Source organism: Typopeltis vanoorti, chromosome 18 (assembly GCF_054136105.1).
Source record: "Typopeltis vanoorti isolate ZY-2024b chromosome 18, IOZ_Tvanoo_1.0, whole genome shotgun sequence".
Classification (NCBI taxonomy): Eukaryota; Metazoa; Arthropoda; class Arachnida; order Uropygi; family Thelyphonidae; genus Typopeltis; species Typopeltis vanoorti.
In genome coordinates this window covers 111,992,696-112,012,491 of record NC_143566.1, presented here as the reverse complement: position 1 = coordinate 112,012,491, position 19,796 = coordinate 111,992,696, and the positions used below count along the sequence as shown (strand labels likewise).

The 19,796-nt window shown below is 36.8% G+C and overlaps 1 protein-coding gene across 3 annotated transcripts in view; it reads right to left on the bottom strand.

Annotated features, from left to right (window-relative positions):
- The window catches only part of Mvd (mevalonate diphosphate decarboxylase), a 137,938-nt gene that overhangs the window by 44,712 nt on the left and 73,430 nt on the right, over nucleotides 1–19,796 (bottom strand). For all 3 annotated transcript variants that reach the window (XM_090408722.1, XM_090408723.1, XM_090408721.1), the window contains one exon: nucleotides 5,468–5,522. In XM_090408722.1, the coding sequence (XP_090264848.1) occupies nucleotides 5,468–5,522 (55 nt within the window). The remainder of the gene's footprint in view (nucleotides 1–5,467; nucleotides 5,523–19,796) is intronic.

Below are 19,796 nucleotides of genomic sequence, written 5' to 3'. Positions count from 1 at the left end.
GCAGATCTTACTGAGAACCACTACAGGATAATGGTGCTGGAGCATCGCTGGAATAAATATATTAGTCTTAAGGGAGATTATGTTGAAAAATAAAAATAATTTTGAAATTATAAAATTTATTTTTTCATTGTTAGGCCGAGAACTTTTCAGACCACCCTTGTATAAATCTTTCCTGGAATACCCAGTATGGGAATTCAACTATAATTCTCACAACAGTGAGATCTCCAATTTTATAAACAGAACAATTAGTACAAAAGCTCTACTCCAATCACCTAGGATTCAACCTTCTGAATTATAATGTGTGGTAAATGTTCAACTTGATACCTTCACATTTATGCATTTTGGGTCAAATAGCATGTATTCCAGTTTTTTTTTTTTTTGTTATAGGTTTAGTTTTTTTTTTTTTCCCTATCTCTAATCTGTTGCTAGTTAATTCAAATAATTTTTCAAGTAACTTCTGGCTTGGTTGGCTGAGTGGGGAGTACTTTGGCTCTCCAGCAAGTAGGTCATAGCCTTAAATCCTACTGCAGGATATGAATGTTTGTAAATGTCTTTAGGTAGTGAGTGAATTCCATTGTCCAGTGTGAGACCACTACCCTACTTGGAGACCTGAAGCAACTTGAAAAATAGTTCCACATTTGGTCTCCAAAACAGAATTTCCAAATTATCTACTTAAAAATAATGCTAATAGTATTAATGCACTATAGGTTTAAAACCTTTCCTGCAGGATTCACATTAAAATATATATATATATATATATTATTCCAGACATTTAGAACATCCTTATTTTTTTTTCTTTTATGTTTTGCTTAGAAATGTTTCTCCGTTTGTAAGCTTTCTTGGCAACCTCCAAAACATTTCTTTCATCTTCATAATATTCTATATTTTGTAAAGTTTTTTTCCATTGCTTCTGTTTTGCTACTTTTTGCACAACTCAGCTTTCCTACTTCATACATATTTCTCTATATGTCCTATGCATTACAGAGTATTAATAATTCATATCAACTTAATACATAGTTCATAATACTTTGCATGGCATGATTAATATCAAGTTTTTATTTAATACTTTATGTTTAAAAATGCTTCCATATTATCTGTTAACTCCTCCAAATTTTCTTAAAATTTGTACGTCTATGTGGTTTCTAGTTTTGCATGCTGCTAGTTTTGTGTTTCTTTCTCGCTATTACTTCTAGATTAATAGAATTAACTTCTTTCTTATTTCTGATCATTCAGCTGGAATAGTTAGAATTAGTTAACTGAATTGTTGGATTACTGGTTGTTTGCACATGATCTTTCAACTTATTTGTAATTATACACTAGCTAGGGATGGTGGCACAGAATAAATTTATTTAACTGGTTTCTAACAATAATACCCACGCAAATTTTGTTATCTGTTTCCATACATCTCGTCTTCTAAGTCATTACTTAGAATGGATTACAGAGTACTTATTATAACAAAATCGTTCCTGGTTTTTCAAGAATGAGGAACTTAAAATTATGTGGCACTGTCTAGTGCAAGTCTTACATTTGGAATTTTATAGTTCAGTTCTTCTGTAAAGAATTTGCAAAGAATATATTAAATGAACCAGCTATAAGTCTTCAATCATGATAAGTGCTTCCATAGTCAATTGTAAGAATTGTGGATGTTGCACCATTCGAGTGGAAAATGCTTGAATTCAATTCTCTTCATGAGGAGAGAAATCTTAATACAGCCTTTTTAAATTGAAGATTAGTTAATTGATCTCATAGGTTTTTTCTCCCAGAAACTTTTGTTATACATTCTGTTCTGCATGCAAGCAAATCAGCCAGAAAATGAATGCAATTTACAGACAAAAGTATTATTAGTGGGCAATAGATGGTGGATTAAATAGTGTAGAGAGTGAATTGTGTGAAGGGTTCCTTCCCATGATGAGTCCTTGGACTCATCATGGGAAGGAAATATGATTTGGCCATACCATAGAAGAAAGTTCTTGACCATAGAAAGGAACTATACCAAATTTAGCAGGCCAATTATTATAATAATGGCCATGCCAAATCTGGTATGAAAATTAGCAATAACAAGTTAATCAATAAATGATTAACAGACCAAACTGGTAAAGTCTGAAAAACAGCAAGTAGGTTCCACATAAGTCAGATTCAAACCAAACATGCCATGTGCTTGTACAAAGAATAATGGAAAAAGTGACTGATGAAACCATTTGTCTGCATTATTAGCTGAGAAAGGTATACAAACTTGGAAAATAGATTACACATAACTCTCACCCAACAAACTTTAAAGGCCATCAATTTTCTTGCACTGTTTTTGCATCACAATAATAAACCATTTTTGGATCAGCTGTTGGCATTCAACAGTCACTGATATTCAACATTTATTAGCTAGAATTGTTTATTCATGATGTGCTTCTCCAAATACAGCATGTGCTGGTTAACATTATCCTGAATGAATGAATATCACACATGCACACATGTTCATGCAGGATAATGCAAATCCTTGCATCATATTGAATGATCCAGGACAAGCTCACTAATGCCTTGGTTGTACATCTTTATTCTACCCTCCACACTCATCAAATATCCCATAATCTGATCATCATTTCTTCTTTTGTTTAGAAATCATGTGTGTGTGTGTGTGTGTGTGTGTGTGTGTGTGTGTGTGTGTGTGTGTGTGTGTGTGCGTGCGTGCGTGCGTGCGTATAATGAAACCAATGATTTCGAAATCAAGACACATCCGGAGCAGAGCTGAATGATTTTTTGCTTCTAAAAATTGAGACTTTTATATGAGTGGTATTGATAAACTTCTGTCAGCTCCTGAAGATTCTTATTTTTCAAAATCAAGTTTTTGTTCAGTTTTTATGTTTTAATTTTATTCTAAAAACACAAACTTTTCTGGTTACATGATAGTTTTAATTCCTTTATTGCACTATTGTATGTACACGCACACACATGCATGCACGTGCACACACAGTATGCAATAAAAGCCTTTTTCTAATTATCTGGGATTTCTTTGACCAAGCTTTCCGATTTTGTGCAGCATATAATTATTGCAAAACTTTCATACCACCATTTTTCAGCACTATAGGTGAAATATTATCTACTCTAACTGTCTCTCCACATTTCATGTTCTAAACGAGATCTTCTGACTATATTCTTCCTGAATATTTTTAGTCACAGTTCAACTACTTCTTACCTACTTCAATTTTCAAAATACCATTGTCCCCCCCCACACACACACACATTATCTACGGGTTTGCTATCTGCAGTTTCAATTATCCATAGTGAATACTGGTCCGTAAATATTAAATGGAAAATTCCAGAAATGAACAATTTATAATTACATTGGAAAAATGGATATTAGACGCAAACATTATTTCAAAGCCAAATGTTTGTAGAAATTATGAAAGTTTTGTAAGTAGACCTGAGAGCTTACGAGAATACAATCCTCGTCATCCCAAGTTGAATTGCAGAGAGACCTCTAAACTAAGTTAAGTAATGCAAGCTAAGGCAACTCAGAAATGCCGAGGATTGTATTCTTGTAAGCTCTCAGATCAACTATCAACTTACGAAACTTTCATAGTTTTGAAATAATGTTGGATCTAGTATCCAATTTGCCTATGCAATTTTACATTGCCGAATTGTAAATAAACATTTAATTTGTAAAAATTACATTTAAATTGTAATAAACAATTTATACATTTTAAATTGTCTGCCATTCTGAGTAATGTGAAGAAATCTCACACTGTCCCACATGGGATGTGAATCACCCCTTTGTCCAGCATACCTACACTGTACTGTATACGCTGTCCTCCTGTTAGTCACTTAGCAGCCACCTGAAAACATTAAATAGCAAATTCCAGAAATAAACAATTCATAAGTTTTAAACTGCACTCAGTTCTGAGTAGTTCTCAGTTATCAGATTGACTATCGTGGTGTTGCAATGCTTGTGTTCAAGTAACCCTTATTTTGATTAATAATGGCTCCACAGCACAAGAGTTGTGATGCTGGCAATTCAGATATGCCAAAGAGAAGCCTTAAAGCTTCCTTTTAAGTGAAAAGATGAAAGTTCTTGACTTCATAAAATAATAAAGCAAATGTATGTTGAGGGTTGCTAAGATTCCATTCACATTCAGATAACTATTATTACAGTATGTTATTATAATTGTTCTATTTTATTATTAGTTATTGTTGTTACTATCTTACTGAGCCTAATTTATAAATTAAACTTTATCATAGGTATGTATATATGTATTGGGTTTGGTACTATCTGTGGTTTCTGGTATCCATGGGGAGTGTTGGAACCCCGTGGATAAGGAGGAACTACTGTAATTACTCCAGACATCCAAAATATCTCTCTTTCCAGTTTTTATATCACCTTTATGATTTCAGATTCCTTCTGTAGTTTGATTCTCTCCTCTGTTTCTAAACTTTTTAATAGACTCCATGGCATTTCCCCATTTTCATTATGTGAATCCCCCCCCCCCACACACACACAACTGGCCTCGAATATTACTACAGTCAACTCTTCTGACACTGAACTATGAAAAGCACAAAAATAATTCATTATAAGAGAGAGAGTTTTTTAGTTGGAAAAACTTGAATTCAAATCCTGTTCAGGAAAGGGTCTTTATGAGGGTTTTTCAATGAAGATGAGTCAGGATCTCATATGGAGGTGGCAAAGTTTTACCTCAATAAGTTTTAAAAGAGGTATACCATGAGTAGACATGTTGATACAAAATTAATAATGGAAAAAACTCACATACAAAGATTAAACAATAACTGACAATTCCAAAATTGGAATTGTCAGTCATTGTTTAATTTGAGCTTAATGTACTGAAGATGCCTGTGACACACAGGCAAAAATTATACTATTAAATAATCTTTGTATGTGAGTTTTTTCCATTATTAATTTTGTATCAATAAAGTTTTACCTTGTGAAAACTCAGATTTTGCATCCCACAAAACAGGCAACCCAACCAAAAGAACACACACAATTTATAGCCATAGAAGAAAATGCAGATAGGATTAACTGCACTATAATAAGCAGTAATCAGGTTTCTAAGAAACCAAGTTACTTAGCTGTGACCTATGCACTTAACATGAAAGGAATGATGTGATGTGTTATTGTAAATCAGTGATAATGGTGTTTACTATAGAAATAGCCAATATATATCTAATTCGTTTACTACTATTTTTCACATCCACATCACTCCGTTTGATTTTAACTCTCATTCAGATTTTGTATCAAACACTATAGCTACTCTCTTATGTAAATTCTGCCTGTCATGCAAGGAATCTGAACCTATGTCTCTTTCCCAGATAGGTGATGTGACAAAACCACTCAACTACAGAAGCATCTACTTTAGGATTCTTATGTTAATAAGAAAACCATTTTTAAATGTACTATGAAAATATCTAGCATGCCACTTAAGAGTACATACCACAAAGTGATGATATGATGAAAATATAATACCTTGCTATAACTGAAAGATCTCCTTCCACCTCATACAGCTTTCCAAGAGCATATACTATAGGATAAACAAAAAAAAAGTTAGTTACACCCAAATTAATATTATCAGTAATTCAAAATGAGATAAACAATGATAATAGTTAATAAATAACAAACTTCTTACTATATATATATAACAAACTTCTTACTATATATATATATCAAACACTATATATATATATATTTTTTTTTTATTATCTAATTCATGGCACTAATGCAATACTTAGATCCAAATGCATGCTACATAACAGTGATGAGATGAGGCAGAGAGCAAGAATTTTTAATGATATGTTGGCACAAATGTGTTAAGAGAATTGAGTGCAGTTTGTTAATGTGTGGAATGAGTTTGAAAGAAGAACTGAACTGTATATGATGGACTGCAATTGAATAGTTTTGGTGTGAGTCATTTGGAAAGACTGTTGCTGAAGGGTAACTGCAGAGAATGAATCTGAGCAAGTAACAAGTGATGAGAAAAAGGTGGAGAATAAGGAAAGAGAGATTTAAGTGGTACTTATAAATGAAGAAGTGGATAAGATGAGTGTAGAGAATGAGAGAACAATTGTGCAAGAAAAACAACGAAATGAAGAGACTTAGGGTGGACAGGAGAACACAGTGTGAGAAAGGTTGATGCTCCAAGAGGATGTGAATGTGTGTGGGTGTGTATGTGTGTGTAGACAAAAAGGAAAGGGAATGACCTGGGATGTAGGGAAGATAGTTGGATTTGAAGAGGTGGTTCTGTGATGAGTAAGGAGAAAAAGAAATGGTAGAGTGGCATTGACTGGAGAAAATGGTATAAGGGTAACTGCTGCAGAAGATATAGTTGAGATATTTAATGAGCAGTGGAGTTTGAGAAGAGACACTGTGAGTGAGAAAGAGGTACATGGGAAACTAAGCACAATTAATATTAATAAGGCTGTGGGACATGATGATATATTACCACAAATTTTGAAGGAATGTGCCAGGGTGTTGACATATTTGTTTAATTATGAGTCTTACATTGGGTCAAGTTCCAAAGGAGTGGAAGGAAGGCAAGATTGCACCACTTCATAAAGGAAGTGACAGAAGTCAAGCATCAAATTATATTCCAAACTGTGTGTCAGGTGTTGTGGTGAAATTGTTGGAAATACTGGTGAGAATCAGGATACGGAATTGGGTTAACAACAATGGTATTATCTTTGATGGACAGCACAAATTTGCTAAAGGGAGTTCATGTTTTAGTAATCTACTTACTTAATACAATAAGGTGACAGCAGCATTGGATGTGAGAGATGGATATACAGTAGTATACTTAGACTTTGCAAAGGCTTTTGATCCATTACCACATGATAAGTTGATGGTCAAACTGGAGGAGATGGGGGTTGAATATTAGACTAGTGCATTGAATTGCAGATTAGCTGTCTGATAGGTATCAACAAGTTGTGTATGGGGAAGCAATATCTCAGAAGAGGCAAATCACTAGTGGTGTGCCTCAGGTACCTGTTTTAGGGCCATTGCTGTTTAACCTATATGTTACTGCTATTGGGAAAGATTTGAATGGGGATATACAGCTGTTTGTAGATGATGCAAAGTTGGGACTAACTATGAGGAAGAGACCAGATGTTCTGGCCTTACAAGAAGACTTGAATAGATTGAGTGAATAGGCATGGGAGTGGGATGTCATTCAATGTTGCAAAATGTAAGATTTTAAAATTTGGAAAACAAAGACAGGATGTAGAATTTACTGTTGGTGGGGATATATTATTGGAGGTGGATGAAGTAAGATATCTTAGGGTTATGGTAGATAAGAATCTGAAATTTAGAGGACATATTGCCAAAATTGTGAGGATAACACAATGAATTTTGGGAATAATGCAGTGGACACTGATTTGTTGATAGTACCAATCTTGCACTCTGGTGATGTTGAGTTGGGGTGTGTTTCAGGATTTGTTCCAGTAACTGACTTTTCACTGTTTGCCCTGGTTCCCTGGCGAAAACAATGGGGGCCTTGTTTAACTGGGTTAAGTCCCAGCTGGCATGAAATTCTGATGTGTTGTACCATCATTTTTTATTTTGGTTTAAGCCAATAAGAATACAATTTGGTTGGCTAAATTCCAAATTGCCAGCCCATCCTTGTTCATTCAGTATCCAGGTAGATACTTAACAGGGTACACCATGAGAAGATTAGGATTGGACATTAGGTCAGTAGTCCTGGTCAGTTCTCCGCATTCCTTTAAAAGCTATGTGGAGGTCTCCTCCCAGTTATACAGCTTTTACCTTTAAGGAAGTTGGTAATGATGTAACTTCATGTAGTACTATCAAAATATCCTGTACATACACCCCTTATGATGATGATAATGATGACACTTAATTGTAGAAGTAAGGGTAGGTACAAGTACGAAGATTCTGGTTCTATTGTATAGTGTGTTCTATTTTGGCCTAATCAGAGTCTATTGTATAAGGCTAGACTCTGATTAGGCCACATATGGCTACTGTGCACAGATTTGGTCACCTGCTTTTCAAAGGGATGAAGAGATGATACAATTTGCAGTCTATAGGAGGAGGGATGATATGATAGACATACAAGTTAGTAAGGGGTTATTATAGGAGTAACATTGAAGAGGTTTTTCATAAAATGGTGGGAGATGGGAGGAGAACAACTGGTCATTCCTGGAAGATATATTAAGGAGGGCATGAGCAAGGGAATGAGTGAGAAGAAGGTTTTTTTACATAGTGTTCTTAATGACTGAATGTGTTTAAGTTCAGTATGATGAGTTGTGTGTATGAAATGAGACTCCTAAATGAGAGTTTGACTCCATGGGGGTCTTAGGATTCTTCTTCTCTCTTCCATCATCTATATGAATGATAATGAGGCTGAATGAACTCTTTCCACTTCTGTCTGTCCCTGGAGAGTCCAAACAGTTCTATCCAGTTTGGTGTCACTTGTTGTGATTTGGTTTTCAGATCCTCTTTTATTTTGTCTATCCATATAATTCTGGGTCGCCTTTTAGATCTTTTACCTTCCATCATTGTATATAGGGCTTTAGTTGGTAATCTTTCTGTTCCCATTCTGGTCACAAGGACAAACCACTTCATAAAGTTCCTCGGTTTTTTTTTCTTGGATTTTGTCTACTACTGTTATTTCTTATATTAGTCATTTCCTTCTGTTTTTGTTTCTTAGTCTATCCAGCTAATTATTTTAAGTATATATTTTGGGTTGAATTTTGGTGTACTCAGTATAATATATATCAGTGATCAATGGTATAACCACTGTATGAATTTGATTTTAGCAGTGGTGTATAATGTCTTAGGATAATAATAATAAAGATACTATAGGTTTACAACCTTCACAGGTATTCACATAAAAAACACCATCACTGGAACAAATATCTTAGTGTACTAGAAGTTTGGCTATATTTCAATAAATATATCAGAAAGAATATTTTTAAGGTTAATATATCTCATAATAATTGGTTCAGTAGCACAATTAATTGGGTGTTTCAACTAAAAAGATTCAGCTGTCATCTCAATATGAAGCTATGTTTCTGCTCATGGAATAAGAAAGCAATAAATTTATTTAATTTTGTTATTACATGACTTAAAGTGTAAAAATAATGTTAGAAATGGTTGTTTGTGCATGTAACGTTTATATTTTGAGTTAAATTTTGGTGTACATTAATTCCTTAACTATGTCCTTAGGAAATTTGTAACTTTTGGCAAAAAACATACTGCAATTTCTTTGTGTTACAAAGATATATATATTAGGAATCAGGTACAACTTAATGAAAATTGTAGCTAGTAGTGAAATGATTTAGTTGAGCTACTGGAGGATAGAATATGAAAAGTATAGTATTTTCAGGGGAAAACAACACAGGCAAATAAAAGGGATATTGCTGATGATAGCACAAGAACTGCATCACTAAAAATAGAGCCATAACATAAGCCCTCTACAGGCAATAAAGCTATTTGGTGTAAGAACAAAAGTAGAACAAAACACAGTCTGAGATAGTCATTAATTTGAAATGTCTATTTTACAACAGACATTTCAAATTGCCTCTTGATAAAATGAGGCTGTCTGGTGTGAGAACGCTAGTAGAATAGCACAAATACATAGTTTATCTCATGCTGCCACAAACCCTTTACTTCTCTAGAGACAGTGAGACTATCTGTTTGAGAATAATAGCAGAAAAAATACTCAATCTCACCTTAGACAGTCTCAAACTCATTGTCTCTATTTGAGCCTCAGATCAGATATTTAGCTAACATGAGATACAGATTTGTTATATATTTTATCTTTCTGTGATATAATGCCTCAAAAAAGATGTACAAATTAACTCAATGAGTACAAGACTTTAAGGGGGAGGGGGGGGAGATTTTAATTATCAGGACAGAGAATGAAAGTAGAAGCACACTGGATTCTGGTTCAAGGCTGGTATAGGTGTATTATTATTATTATTATTATTCAGGCCTCCATGGAGTCAAAAGACTCATTGCGGGAGGTCCTAAGAAACACAAAGTCCATCATAACACTCCTTAAACTCATTGACCGTTCTCGCTCTCACCACTCTATTAGGCAATGCATTCCATGGTTCACCCACCCCTCCATGCAAAGAACCACTCCTCACCCTCTTTCTCACAGTTTCCTTTCATAACTTCCAGGGATGGCCCCTTGTCATCACTCCTTCCCGCTGTTCAACCAAGCGAAAGAACTCCCCAGTGTCAACCCTGTAACTACCTCTCAATAGTTTAAAAGTCTCCATCATATCACCTCTCCTTCTATCCACCAAACTCTGCAGTCCACATTCCATTAGCTGATCCTCATAAATAACATTGTACAGGCCTGAAACCATCTTTGTTATCTGCCTTTGTATCCTTTCCACAGTTAATTTATCCCCTTCAAATCCTGGAGCCCAAATCTGAGAACAATAGTCTAAGTGTGGTCTGATCAGAGTCTTATACAATGGAATGATAACTCTTTTATCTCTGCAGGTCAGTGTCCTTCTCATTATTGCAGCAATCCTCTGTGTTACCTTCACCACCTTTGCAATATTTCCCCTAAATTTCAGGTTTCTATCAATCATCAACCCCAGATCTCTTGTCTCCCCTACTTCCTCCAGTATAGCTCCTCCAATCGAGTATGCAGCTTCCCGTCGATGTGTCCCAAACCCCAAGACCTTACATTTTACTGCATTAAACCACTACCCCCATTCATTTGCCCATCTGTCTAGCTTATTCAAATCCTCTTGCAGGGCTACCACATCTGCACTATTACTAATAACCCTTCCCAGCTTTGCATCATTTGCAAACAACTGAATATTCCCCTGCAATCCACTGACAATGTCATTGATATAAAGGTTAAACAACATAAGTCCCAGTACTGAGCCCTGTCGGGCCCCTCTGTGTAACTCTCTGTCTCCTTGAAACTTCCCCACCATACACAACTCTCTGATGCCTATCGGACAGCCAATCCTGAATCCAGATGACCAACCTGACATCCAGACCCATGCGCTGCAACTTAAATATCAGCTTATCATGTGGCCCTGTCATTTGCCTTTGATAAGTCCAAGAAAATGACATTACATGCCTTTCCCTCATCTACTGCTCTTGTAACTTTATTATAAAAGGCTAGCATATTGCTAAAACAAGAGTGCGTCCCCTCACAAATCCATGTTGACTCTCACAGATAATATTAACCTCATCTGCCCAATGTTGTATACGGTCCCTAACTAATTTCTCCAAGATCTGAACAACTACTGATGACACACAAACTGGCCTATAATTAGATACTTCCATTGCATACCACCCTTATGCAATGGCACTATCTTACCTTCCTTCCATTCCCTGGGCACCTTTCCCATAGCCAGACTTTCTTTGAAAAGCCAGGTCAAAGGAGCTGTCAGTTCCTTAGCACATTCTCTCAAAACTTGTGGTGAAATACCATCCAGTCCCACAGCTTTACTGACATCCAGAGTACTCAGTATTTGGAACACATTCTCCTCCTGCACCTCTAAACCTCGAACCTGCCCTATCCCTCTAGTATTAAAATTTACTCCTGCAGGATGAACTACACCAATAAAGTGTTCATTGAACAATTCCACTATGTCCTCTGCATCAGTCCCTCTATTTCCATTTTAATTCCACAATGTCATTCTTCCACATTTTCTCCTCCTACTGGCCACATTGCTAAAAAATTCCCTAGGATTTTCTTTGGATCTTAGGGCCAATCTCTTCTCATATTCCAGTTTCACCTTCCTTACCATACTAGTCACTCTCCTGGCTTGTGTCTTATATTCTTCATGCATCTTCTCTTCACCTGTCTCCTTATATCTCTTCCATAGCCTCTTTTTCACATGCAGTTCCTGTTTAATATTGTTTGTCATCCACTTCACTCCAAATTGTGTCCTCTTCTTCACTCATGGAATTCAGCTTACTAGCTGCTAACAAATATTCCTTCACAATTTCCCAAGCACTAATGATATCCCATCCTTCCAATTCCTCCATCCATGAAACTTCCCTAAGTTGATGTCTAAGATTACAAAGCTCCTGGCAGATTGTAATTTTTTTTTAAGTTATTGAGTGTTTTCTTATATTTGATGTAAAGTAGTGATATGCTACTTTAGTATGTCACTGTATTTTTTTATGGTTTTATTGTTTAAGATAGTCTTAAGAATGAGACCAAGAATCACCAGAACAGAGCATTATCAAAATGCTCAAGTGAAGAGAACCTTTGTCCGTCGGCAGATATATTGCAGCATTGGCACTGTAGCTTATATTGATAATATAAATAAGGATAATTTGACAAATTAAATATCCTGATAAAAAAATTATTAGACAAGTGGTTTATAAAAAGATGAGCAACATTAAAAAAAACTTAGAGGGAATAAGGGAGAGGAATTGGTGGTGCAGATAGCATCAGCCTGGCCAAAAATTCTTGTGATCACTGAGACGTGGTTGACAGAAGGAGATATAACAACAGGAATAGAAGTCGCTGGGTATAGCATTTTTCATCAGGATAGGAGGGGAAAGCGTGGTGGTGGGGTACTGCTTATGATAAGTGATGACCTATGTCCTCTAAGAGTGGAGAATTTGGAAGGAAGCGAGACAAATGATTTTGACAGCGTATGGTGTGAGGTAGAGGTAGGCAAGACAGGATATTTAGTGGGGTGTTGCTACAGACCCAGGAGCACAGAGGATGGGGACCAGGAGATGTTTAGACAGCTAAGTTTGGCAAGTGCAAGAAGGAGAATGATTGTTATGGGAGATTTTAACTTCAGTAGTATAAATTGGAGAGAGGAAGATGCATGTAGCAATAGGGGAATGGAATTTCTAGAATTCTTGAGGGACAAATGTCTTAGGCAACATGTAACAGAGGGAACAAGAGGTTCAAAAGTTTTGGATTTGGTTATAGCATAAGAAGAGTTGATAATAACTGAGTTGACGTCTCTCCCACCAGTTGGAGAGAGTGACCATATGGTGTTGACTTGGAAAATGAATAGACATGCAGGAGTATCAAAGAGATAGGAACTTATGTGGAATTATAAGGCAGGTGATTATAATAGTCTTAGACGTCAACTTCGGGAAGTTTCATGGAGGGAGGAATTGGAAGGCCCGGATATCACTAGTGCGTGGGAAATTGTGAAAGAATATTTGTTATTAGCAATGGTAAGTTGTATACCACGAGTGAAGAAGAGGACGCAATTTGGAGTAAAGTGGATGACAAACAATATTAAACAGGAATTGCATGTGAAAAAGAGGCTATGGAAGAGATAGGAAGATGGAAGACAGGTGAAGAGATGCATGAGGAATATAAGACACAGGCCAGAAGAGTGACTAGTGTGGTAAGGAAAGCGAAACTGGAATATGAGAGGAGATTGGCCCTAAGATCCAAAGAAAATCCTAGGGAATTTTTTAGTTATGTGGCCAGTAGGAGGAGAAATGACTGTGGAAGAATGATATTGTGGGATAAAAATGGGAATAGAGTCACTGATGCAGAGGACATAGTGGAATTGTTCAATGAACACTTTATTGGAGTATTTCGTCCTAGAGGAGTCAGTTTTAATGCTAGAGGGATAGGACTGGTTCGAGGTCTGGAGGTACACTAGGAGAGTGTGTTTCAAATACTGAGTACTCTGGATGTCAGTAAAGCTGTGGGACTGGATGGTATTTCACCACGAGTTTTAAGAGAATGTGCTAGGGAATTGACAGTGCCTTTAACGTGGCTTTTCAATGAAAGTCTGGCTTTGGCAAAGGTGCCCAGGGAATGGAAGGAAGGTAAGATAGTGCCATTGCATAAGGGTGGTAACAGACTGGAAGTGTCTAATTATAGGCCAGTCTGTGTGTCATCAGTAGTTGTTAAGATCTTGGAGAAAGTAGTGAGGGACCGTATACAGCATTGGGCAGATGAGGGTAATGTTATCTGTGAGAATAAACATGGATTAGTGAAAGGACGCTCTTGTTTTAGCAATATGCTAGCCTTTTATAATAAAGTTACAAGAACATTAGATGAGGGAAAGGCATATACTGCAATTTTCTTAGACTTGGCGAAGGCATTTGACAGGGTGCCACATGATAAGCTGATATTTAAGTTGCAGCACATGGGTCTGGATGTCAGATTGGTCAACTGGATTCAGGATTGGCTGTCCGATAGGCATCAGAGAGTTGTGTATGGTGGAGCAGTTTCCAGGAGGCAGAGGGTTACAAGTGGGGTCTATATTGTTTAACCTTTATATCAGTGACATAGCCAGTGGATTGCAGGGGGATATTCAGTTGTTTGCGGATGATGCAAAGCTGGGAAGGATTATTAGTAATAGTGCAGATGTGGTAGCCCTGCAAGAGGATTTAAATAAGCTAGATAGATGGGCAAATGAATGGGGGTGTCAGTTTAATGCAGCAAAATGTAAGGTCTTGAGGTTTGGGAAACATCGATGGGATGCTGCATACTCTATGGGAGGAGTTATACTGGAGGAAGTAGGGGAGACAAGAGATCTGGGGTTGATGATTGATAGAAACCTGAAGTTTAGGGGACATATTGCAAAGGTGGTGAAGGTAACACAGAGGATTGCTGCTATTATAAGAAGGACACTGACCTGCAGAGATAAGAGGGTTATCATTCCGTTGTATAAGTCTCTGATCAGACCACACTTGGACTATTGTTCTCAGATTTGGTCCCCAGGATTTAAAGGGGATAAATTAACTGTGGAAAGGATACAAAGATGGATGACAAAGATGGTTTCAGGACTGTACAAGGATAGTTATGAGGATCGGCTGAGAGAATGTGGACTGCAGAGTTTGGTGGATAGAAGGAGAGGTGATATGATGGAGACTTTTAAACTATTGAGAGGTGGTTACAGGGTTGACACTGGGGAGTTCTTTCGCTTGGTTGAACAGCAGGAAGGAGTGATGACAAGAGGCCATCCCTGGAAGTTACGAAAGGAAACTGTGAGCAAGAGGGTAAGGAGTGGTTTCTTTGTGTAGAGGGTGGTTGAGCCGTGGAATGCATTGCCTGATGGAGTGGTGGGAGCGAGAACGGTCAGTGAGTTTAAAAAGTGGTATGATAGACTTTGTGTTTCTCAGGGGCGGGGACCTCCCCCTCGATGAGTCTTGACAGACTTTATGTCTTATGTCTTAGGAAGGACCTCCCTCGATGAGACTTTTGACTCCTTGGAGGCCTAAATAATAATAATAAGAAGAAGAAGAAGAAACATAATCAGAACAAGAAGAAGCAGAAAAGCAATGAAGTTAAGAATAATAATAATAATAACAAGGTAAATCACTTAGAACATAAGAAAAAAATAACTCATATGATATGGTGAATCGATCATGAAATTTGCATTAAATTAAACCTCTATTAAAAATATAAAAGAAATTATATGTTATTGTTGATAGTGATGTTTTCTCCCTGGTGCAGGACACCAGAGTGTACAGAGGATTTGAAATTGGAAGTGATCACTATTTAGTCTTGAGCAGGATAAAATTGAATTTCATATTGAAAAGAATAACATGTAAGAAAGTTTTAAAGCGAATAAAAGTTGAGCAGCTCTCAGATGTGAACTGTAGACTAAAATACAGAAATATTATTGAAAAGAAAATGAAAGAGTTTGAGAACAGGAATCAAACCTTGGAGATTCAGTGGCAAACTCTGAAGGAAACATTGATTGATTCTGCCAGAGAGGCATGTGGTGAGGTTGTGTGCAAGGATAAAAAAATCAGAACTCCCTGGTGGACACAGGAAGTTAAAGAGGCAGTGAAGGAAAAGAAGAAAGCATATCAAAAGTTCCTGGGAAATAAGTCAGCTTTTACTCTTACAGAATACAGAGACAAATGTAAGAAAGCTAAACAGTGTGTAAAACTAGCTAAACAAAAGTCATGGGAGGACTTTGGCAAGAATATAGAAAATAAATATCAAGAAGGTGGCAAAATATTCTGGAGGTTGTTGAAGAAGCTTAGGAATGGAGGAAAGAGTGCTGTAAAAGGAATTAGAGATGATAAAGGTGAAATGAAAACAGGAGAAAAAGATATCCTTGAAGTATGGAGTAATTACTTTGAAAAACTGCTAAATGAAACAAGCAGTGATGACAGCACAGTGATAAAAAACACTGACCAGGCATGCAGTCAGGAATACATATCCATACTTGAAGTAGAAAAAGCCATCAAAGGCTTGAAATGTGGAAAGGCAGCAGGAGTAGATGATATTCGACCAGAAATGCTGAAGTATGGTGGTATAAGAGTCTTACAGTGGCTGCACTGCATAGTTCAGAAAGCCTGGACAGAGGGACGAATTCCCGATGATTGGAGTAGAGCTCTCATAGTACCCATATATAAAAAGGGAAATAAAACTGAATGTGAGAATTACAGAGGTATTTCCCTACTGAGTGTTCCTGGCAAGATCTATGCAAGTATACTTGAGAAACGGTTGAGAAGAACTGTGGAAGAAAAGCTTGGTGAAGAACAAGCTGGATTCAGGCCAAATAGAGGCTGTCAGGATCAGATCTTCACTTTACGACAAATAGTCGAGAAAGCATGGGAATATAACAAAGATCTGTATTTAAGTTTTGTCGATTTGGAAAAGGCATATGACAAGGTGCCAAGAGAGAAGCTATTCAATACGCTGCAGTTATATGGTGTCAATGGGGCATTATATCAAGCAATACTTAGTCTTTATTTGAGTTGTGAGTCAGCAGTTAGAATTGAAGGAAGTACAGGAAGATGGTTGAATGTTAAATCTGGTGTGAGACAAGGATGTACGTTATCCCCTCTGTTATTCATTATCTATATGGATCACATTATGAAGGAATGTGGTATTAAACCTGATATCAAAATTGGAGATGTTAATGTCAGCTCTTTGCTTTATGCGGATGATGTTATACTTCTAAATAAATCCGCTACAAGTCTGCAAGATTCTCTGACTAAATTGAATAGCTGTTGTAATAGATATGGTATGAAGGTCAGCAATAAAAAGACAAAGACAATGAAAATAGGCAGAATCATTGAAAATGTCAACTGTGTTGTGAATGGAGAACCTGTGGAACAAGTAAAACATTTCAGCTACTTAGGCACAATTTTTACTGAAGATGGTAAACTAAATATAGAAATAGACAACAGAATCAGCAAAGCTGGTATCGTGGGAAGTCAATTGAATAAATTCATATGGAATAAGAAAGAAATTAGTCGGAACACTAAATTAGCTGTATACAAGACTGTGTTCAAACCAATTTTAACTTATGGATCTGAGAGCTGGGTCAGAAGTAAAACACTTGACCAAAGACTAGAGACCGCAGATATGAGAGTCCTGAGAAAGATTAGAGGCGTGAACAGATGGCATCAATGGCAATATCATATTAAAAATGAGGATATTAGGAAAGAACTTGACATTGTTAGCATCCAGGAATGCGTTAGCAGAGCTAATCTCAGATGGTATGGTCACTTAAATAGAATGGGAGAGGAAAGATTAGCAAAACAAGTGTTCTCTGCCAGGTTGGCAGGAAAACGACCCAGAGGAAGACCAAGATATAGGTGGATTGATACGGTACAAAGTGCCTTAGACGATAGAAATATAAGATCTGATAATGTTGGAGTCTTGACAAGTAACAGACTGATTTGGAGGAAAATTGTAGATAGGAAGTTAGTAATGATGTAATTTTTTCATGTAGTACTGTCATATCCTGTACACCCCTTGAGGGTACATGGCAGAATTTGATGATGATGATGATGATGATGATGAAGAAATTATAGTTTTGTTTAATCCTTGATTTAAATGTATTTTTATTATTATTATTATTATTGCAGGTATCTAAATGGAGTCAATAGACTCATCGCAGGAGACCCAAACTATCAAAACAATATCTATCATATCTTTTCTTGAATTCATTTACAGACGAAGAACTCAGAACTATTTCTTCGTCTGTAAATGAGTCAGGCAATGCATTCCACTCATTCACCACCCTCCAGGTGAAAAATCTTGTTCTCAAGTTAACCACTTTTCCTTAATTTCCAGGGATGACCTCTTGTTCTTCCATCACTATTCACACAGCTAAAATATTTCCCCTGCATCAATCTTATAAAAACCTTTTTTCGGTAATTTAAATGTCCGTATCATATCCCCTCTTCTCTGCCTATCAACCAATCTATCAATGTGTCTACATCAATCCACATCTATCAATGTAGGGAGCATTTTTTACATCACTCACCAACTTAGTCATTCTCCTCTGAACCCTCTCCACAACCTCCTCATCTCCAAGGAATCCAGTGACCAGACTTGAGCACAGTAATCCAAATGTGGAAGTATCAATGCCTTATAAAGGAGAATAATAACCTCTTTATCTCTGGATGTTAGTGTGTTCTTCAATAACCAAGTAATCCTTATGTACAATCTTGGACACCTTAGCAATGTGCCCTCTGAACTTCATCTCCCTATCCACCAACACCCCCAAGTCCCTAGCCTCATCAATCTCTCGGAGTACCATTCCATCAATGTGGTACACAGCTGGTAATCTTTTAATCCCAAAATGCATAACTTTACACTTTTCCACATTGAACACATCCATTACCTTTTGCCCATTTTGCCAGCTTATTTAAATCATGCTGCAAACTCTCGACATCAGTTTGATTTTTTTATTGCACTACCCAACTTTGCATCATCAACAAACAACTGAATATCTCCCTTTAAGCCATTTCCTATATCATTTATGTACAAATTAAACAATAACAGCCTCAAGCACAGAGCCCTGAGGCACACCACTAGTTACTTGCCTCATCCTGGATGCTGCTCCTCCATACACTACTTTCTGGTATCTCTCCATGAGCCATTCTCTTATTCATATCACCGGTTTAGTATTCATCCCCATCTGCTCTAATTTGTGCAACAGTATTCCATGGGGTATCCCGTCAAAAGTCTTAGCAAAATCCAGTAGTATCACTGTGTAGCCATTTCCCTTGTCTAACTCAGATGTCATTCTATTATAAAAAGTTAATAGATTACTAAGGCAGGAGCGACCTTTAACAAAACCATGTTGGCCCCTATGGAGTACCATATTCTGATCCAGCCATTCTTGAATTCTGTCTTTAACCAACTTTTCCAATACTTTTACCACCATACCCAAGATGGTGATTGGTCTGTAATTAACTACTGCAGTCTTGGAGCCACCTTTATGCAAAGGAACTACTTTGCCTTCCTTCTACTCCCTAGGGACAATACCAGAGTTCAAACTTAAGTTAAATAACTAAGTAAAGAGGTGTCGACAATTTCTTTGCACATTCACGCAACGCCTGAGCTGATATTCCATATAAACCTACAACAGTGTTTGTTTTTAAATTCTGCAATATAAGTACCTCTGATTTATTAACTTCAATTCTCACATTAGTTATTCCTATAGGTACAGAGATATCCTCGCTTGGATGACAGACTTTTGAAAAATGATCACTCAGTAACTCTGCTATTACATCTGAATTGGTCACCTCAATACCATCAGCACCCATTAAAGTTATCCTTCCAAAGTTGTTCTTCCTTTTACTTGCCAGCAACCAAATGTAAGCGACCAAAGTTTTCATGTGAAATATCTTTACCACTTGGTTACCTGTGTATAAGAGCTGATGATGTCACATCAACTGTCTTAGTATTATTATTAACACAAGACCTCCATCAAGTCAACTCATTGTGGATTTAAGATGCAGTCTTAAAAATGGCACCAAAAAAAAAAATCATCAGAATAAAGCATGTGATGCTTTGTCCTGATGAGTCTCTCTAAAAGCTCAAGCGAAGAGAACATTTGGCCCACTGGACATATACATTGCAGCATCAGCAATGCAGCTTATATTAATA